The sequence below is a fragment of the Pituophis catenifer genome, unplaced genomic scaffold (assembly GCF_029215685.1).
Source record: "Pituophis catenifer annectens isolate HBS135680 unplaced genomic scaffold, rPitCat1.0.hap2 SCAF_1, whole genome shotgun sequence".
Lineage (NCBI taxonomy): Eukaryota > Metazoa > Chordata > Lepidosauria > Squamata > Colubridae > Pituophis > Pituophis catenifer.
This window is the reverse complement of record NW_027256881.1, coordinates 61,868,437-61,874,467: the sequence shown is the minus strand read 5'-3', so window position 1 is coordinate 61,874,467 and position 6,031 is coordinate 61,868,437. Positions and strand designations below refer to the sequence as shown.

The window sequence follows — 6,031 nt, the reverse complement described above, 5'->3', positions numbered from 1 at the left end:
ACGGCTATCTGGGATTGGTTGTAGAGATCCGACACTCAAGGGGAGCCCACACAGCCGGAGAAACTTTTAAAAGACTGGTTCGCCCCCCCCCCTCTCCCCGCCAGTCTGAACTGCCTTAAAAAGGTTAGCTCTTACCTAGGCGTACTACCAGCTTCCTCAGCCTGCCCGAGAGGGGAAAACCCCTGAAACTAGAAAACCAGCCCCTCCTGCAGGCTTCCAGCTATCTTCCTCGGGCTCCTTCGCCTAGCTATGCATTCTTCTTATTCGGTGCAGAAGCTTTTGGACTGAACTTGCCTCACACGGTGCCTCACACGGCAAGGCGGGAAGGCGGTGGATGAGACGCCGAATCTAAAGCACTTTTGTTTTCCGGGGGTGGGGTGGGGTGGGTGGCTGGGTGAAAGGAGCCGCACTTTCCGAGCAAGCAAGCGGAGTGAGGGGGGATTTGCAAAGCGCCGAGGGACTCCGTGCGTTTCTTTTGTCTGCGCTGAAAGTTGGTGGGAATTTGCCCGGCGGCAGAGAAGTCCCCCTGGAATTGGAAAAGAAGAGATGGCTTGGATCAGGTGGGCTTTCCTGCTCTGTGCCTGTGCCTTTTGGTGCCCAATGCTTGACGCTTCCGAAAAGGCGAATGTGAGGACGGTCACCTATGTCCTGCAGCCGGGAGCGTCTCACAGCCGCCGGCAGAGCGGACGGCAGCAGCAGCGGCGCCTGTTCAACCTGGAGCTGGTGGATACTCCTTACGGCAACTCTCGGCGGAGCAGCAGCACCTTGGAGCGAACTCGCCGGATGAGCAAACCAAGCAATCCCGGCGTGCAGCTCCGCTTGGGTCCCACCGTGCGTCTTCAACACAAACCTGCCGGCATCCACACGGCAGCCTCTTCCTCTTCCTCCTCCTTCGCCAAAGCTGGAAAAATCGTCTTGCGCTCCAAGACCCAGCAGCGCCAAAGCAACGGCACCTCCGGCGCTAAGATCCACCCTAAAGCCCATCTGCGGCAGCTGCAAGGGTAAGGAGACGACGAGGAGGCTTTCCCGCCTGGCCAAGGTGCTCTCGTCATTTGAGAGTGTCTACCCCCCCCCCCACGGGCACTTAAGATCGCGCGTGCCTGTGGACTGGCGGACCTCTAATCCGATGCATGATGCTCACGCTGCTTAGGGTTTCCCACAATGCTGTTCCACCCCCAATTTTGAGACCTTTTTTTTTTTTTTTACTCTTCTTTCTTTCCAGTTTTCTTTATCTGTTGCCTTCCAGAGTGCAGTTCCTATAATTCCCAAACAGAATGACCTAACAGAGATTGAGGTGATTAGGAGGAATAGATTAGAGTGGAGTGGAGTGGAGTGGAGTGGAGTGGAGTGGAGTGGAGTGGAGTGGAGTGGAGTGGAGTAGAGTAGAGTAGAGTAGAGTAGAGTAGAGTAGAGTAGAGTAGAGTAGAGTAGAGTAGAGTAGAGTAGAGTAGAGTAGAGTAGAGTAGAGTAGAGTAGAGTAGAGTAGAGTAGAGTAGAGTAGAGTTCTTTATTGGCCAAGTGTGATTGGATACACAAGGAATTTGTCTTGGTGCATGTGCTCTCAGTGTACATAAAAGAAAAGATACATTCGTCAAGAATCATAAGGTACAACACTTAATGATAGTCATAGGGAAACAGTCAATATAAATCTTAAGGATACCAGCAACCAGGTTACAGTCATACAGTCATAAGTGGGAGGAGATGGGTGATAGGAACGATGAGAAGATTAATAGTAATGCAGACATAGTAACTAGTTTGACAGTGTTGAGGGAATTATTTGTTTAGCAGAGTGATGGCGTTTGGGAAAAATAAAAGTGGTAGCATAATATCTCTGGACAGCATCGTGTTGTTCTTGTTACTTAGAGTCACTTCCAAAGCCGAGTGTTCTCCAGATGGAGTGAAGCAGCAAGACAAGCCAGCGCTTGGGTGAATTCTAGGAGTTAAGGTCCAGAAACATCTGGAAGATAGCAAGTTAGGAAAAGCTGCTTTGAGCATAGTTTAAAGGACAGTGTGAAAAGGAGCAGGGGCAGAATCTCCCTTCTAAAGTTTTGGCTTAGTTATCATTCACATAAATGAACCATAGCTACAGAAAATGAAAGAAGAATTTAAACACATGGTGTACATAAATCTTTTGAGTTCATGTTTTTTGTAGAGCATGTTAAACTGGAGATACTTCTGGCTGAATGTTCATATAAATGCCCGCTCCTTACTTGGCTAAAAGAGTGAATTGTTTGTCAACACTATGCTTGATGGACATGCGGCTGTCGAATTAAAAAAGGACTTGGTAGTTTATACAAATACAGATAATTCTCTATTTATGATTGGTCACTTAACTATCATTTGAAGTTACAACAGACCTTCCCAGATCTACTTACAGCCTGTTTTTGGAGTTATGATGGCTGCATAAACTCCTGTGGCAATCTGATCACACCTTAGGTGCTTGGTAATTGGCTCACTTTTACAGCCATTTGCAGCATCCTGTATCAGGTGACCATGATTTGCAACATCTTTTATGGGTTTCCAGCATTTACTTCTGGTTTCCGGTAAAAAAGCCTATTTGTAGAAATTGATTCATTTAACAACCTCCTGTTTGCTTAACAACCATTACACAAAATGGTCAGAACTTCAAATGCAATCACGTGACACCTCAATTTATGACTGCAACAATTTACAACTGTAATTTCAGGCTCAGTTAGGATCATCAGTTGAGAACTACCTATAGCACTGTAGACTAAAATGTGTTTAGCTATTTTCATATGATGTGTAAACCCATCTCATATGATTAGTTTAAGAATGTTATAATAGAAAGCAGGGTCTTCTTTGAAGTAATATTCTAACACAGTTTCTTAAATACAATACAATTCTTTATTGGTCAAGTGTGATTGGACACACAAGGAATTTGTCTTTGGTGTATATGCTCTCAGTGTACATAAAAAGAAAATATACATTCGTTAAGAATCATAAGGTACAACAGTTAATGATAGTCATAAGGTACAAATAAGCAATCAAATCATACTAGGAAACAATCAACATAAATTGTAAAGGATACAGCAACAAGTTATGGTCATACAGTCATAAGTGGGAGGAGATGGTTGATAGGAACGATGAGAAGATTAATAGTAATAGTAATGCAGACTTAGTGAATAGTTTGACAGTGTTGAGGGAATTATTTGTTTAGCTGAGTGATGGCTCTTTTCTCTTGAATCCCTTTTCTCTTGAATCCCTTTCCATTTCAGAATGATGGAGGACCCCAAAGAGCTTTTGATTGTGTGAATTATATTAATAGAATTCACTGTATTAAAAATTAAACTTGATGCATTCACTGCTGCTACTGTTTTTTTTTTTTTTTTACTATTGTTTGATGGAGTTTTAATACTGTGTTATTTTTCAACATAGGTTGGCAAATAATTTTGATTTATAATCTCTGAAAGGATCTTTGGGGATCCTTAGGGGTCCTAGGACCACACTTTAAGAAGCACTTGCCTAATTCATTAAATCATGGATTCAGATACAGTCATGGTCCGGTTAAGGTTTTGCTTGATTATATTTTAAGTAATAAGTATGATTAAATATCTTTATTCTTTGCAGTAACCAACCATAGTTTTAAAGGGAAAAAGTCAACTTTACTTTTAGATGACAAAATCACACTGAGCTTATTTCAGTAGAAACATATTCCATGTTGGACAAACATGGAATAAATTACAAATTAGCACACCTCTTCCAATATGCTTTGAAAGTCTTTGTGTTAAAAATAATATTTCGCTTGGATTTGTATATCACTCTTATTTCTTAAAAAATGTAATGGTTTTGATATCATATTCAGCATCTTAATACCATTTATAATGATCACTGATTAAATTTTTTGGGGAAAAATTCAGATATGTTTTAAGTCACCCACTATTTTACAATATATGGGCATTCGCAAGAGCATTCCATTTAAGCTTGTGGAAGCCTAGCTTGTACCTGCAACAAAAGATGGCAGAAGTAATTATTAAACTTGGACAAGTACTCAAACTTTCCTTGATGGAACCCATTGCGGATATGGCCCCTCTGCTACCTCAATGCAGAAAAGCCAAAAATTATCCATAAGGATTGTAAAAAGATAATATTAGATATTTGCCCTCAGCTGGCCTTTAATTAGGCCCCTAAAACTGCCTCATGATATTGGTATCTCAGGTTTCTCACCTGGCATGAGGTGGCCTAGCCAATTTGGCCCCAGTTTTTATTTATTTATTTATTTTGGCTTCCTTTTTCCTTTGGCTTGTGGGAGGTAGATTGAGCTAGAGACCTGCATCCATCCCACTGTGGTCAGAGACGTTCCAGCTTTGGGACCTTAATCTTAGAGAAGGTGGTGAGAATGTAAACAGCTGAGGCATTTGGATGCCTCTACTCCTTTTCATGCTTATGCAGCCAAGAGAGATGTGCCTCTAGGTCACATACAATGAAAGTGAGGTAACCACAGAGAAAAAAAGAAAGTCCTCTCACAGACAGTCAGAAAAGACCTATTGCTTTCTAAGTACTGAAGAATCTATTCTTATTTGGAACACTTATAATTACTTTCCTTCAGACCCCAAATCCCCCACCCCTCCTGCCTACTCCTAGCATTCCACCAAAGTGTCAGCCCAATCTCTCCCCCCTATTTTTTCCCCCCTTTTAGTCTCTTGTTATAGTTCTAGCTGGCTTTTTTAGCTCCTTCCCCCTCCCTCTCCCTGCTTTGAAAGGGTCCCCAAGGAGAGAAAAATAGTGAGCTATTGAAATGCAGCAGAATTTATTGGCGACGTCTGCACCTGGCAGTTGATCCTTTTCTCTACTGTTTTTTTGCAGGGTGAATGTCTGTGGTGGGCAATGCTGTCACGGCTGGAGCAAAGTTCCTGGGTCCCAGAGGTGCACCAAACGTAAGTAGCTATGTGGAAGGATAAGCTTTTAAACATGAAACAAAGGCCTCTCCTCTCCAAAGTATAAAAATAGTTACTGATCCTTGCATAGTCCTGCATACTGCAAGGCCTGAAATGATGGCCTGAAATCTCCCTCAGATACACTAGAAATTTACCATGCTAGCAGCCTAACTATATTCAGACCGACCTTCCTTCCTTCCTTCCTTCCTTCCTTCCTTCCTTCCTTCCTTCCTTCCTTCCTTCCTTCCTTCCTTCCTTCTTCCTTCCTTCCTTCCTTCCTTCCTTTCCTTCCTTCCTTCCTTATTTATTTTGTTTACTTATTTATTTATTTTGTTGACTCTTTTGCTGTAATTAAAATAATGCACCCTTTATGAATTATACAAGTCTGGGAGGCTTCTGTACCAGGTCACAAAATGCATTTGTGCTAGAAAATGTAAACCCCCCCCCCTTTTTTTCCTTTGGGATTTCACAGGTCACAGCATGACAGCCCCAATGATTTTTATACTTAATATTTTAAACTCTAATTTTCAAAGAAAATGAGAATTCAGGATATTGAATTGCTTTGCATGTAGATCTCGCCATCCAGAGGTGGGATTCAGCCGGTTCTGTCTGGTTTAGGCAAACCGGTAGTGGCAACTGCGGGAGGCTCCGCCCACCCGCCCGGACATAATGCATGAGCAAAGAGCTTGCACGGAAGGCCGTGCGCATGCGCAGAGGTGATTGAAACAGAGCGTACGTGCTCATATTTGCGAACTGGTAGGAAAGGTAAGTGAATCCCAACTCTGTCTCCATCCTTGATGACATTTAAGTGACTTCCTACTTCTGGTTCAGATTTGCATAACTTCTTCCAAATGAAATAGATGGTGAACTCATCTCTAAAGAGGAGAGAGGTTTAAATGTTTTTTTTTTAAATTCATGTTTTATTTGCAGTTTTCTTTTCACACCATACATATTTTGTGGACAGTGTATTGACTCCTTTTTAAACAATGCTAACAATAATAATACAAATAAGTATGCATAATTTTAATCTTCCAACTTCAACAATACCATTCTCTCTTTATAATTCTTTATCATTTTCCCCATTAATTCATTTAAACATAAATAACATTTCTTTGCACCATGTATTTGTTATCTCC

At 41.9% G+C, this 6,031-nt stretch overlaps 1 protein-coding gene across 2 annotated transcripts in view; it reads left to right on the top strand.

Annotated features, from left to right (window-relative positions):
- Positions 1-503: 503 nt before the first annotated feature.
- The window catches only part of LTBP1 (latent transforming growth factor beta binding protein 1), a 206,029-nt gene continuing 200,501 nt past the window's right edge, over positions 504-6,031 (top strand). For both annotated transcript variants that reach the window (XM_070932503.1, XM_070932502.1), the window contains exons 1-2: positions 504-1,001; positions 4,825-4,895. In XM_070932503.1, the coding sequence (XP_070788604.1) occupies positions 547-1,001; positions 4,825-4,895 (526 nt within the window). In that variant the 5' untranslated portion in view covers positions 504-546. The remainder of the gene's footprint in view (positions 1,002-4,824; positions 4,896-6,031) is intronic.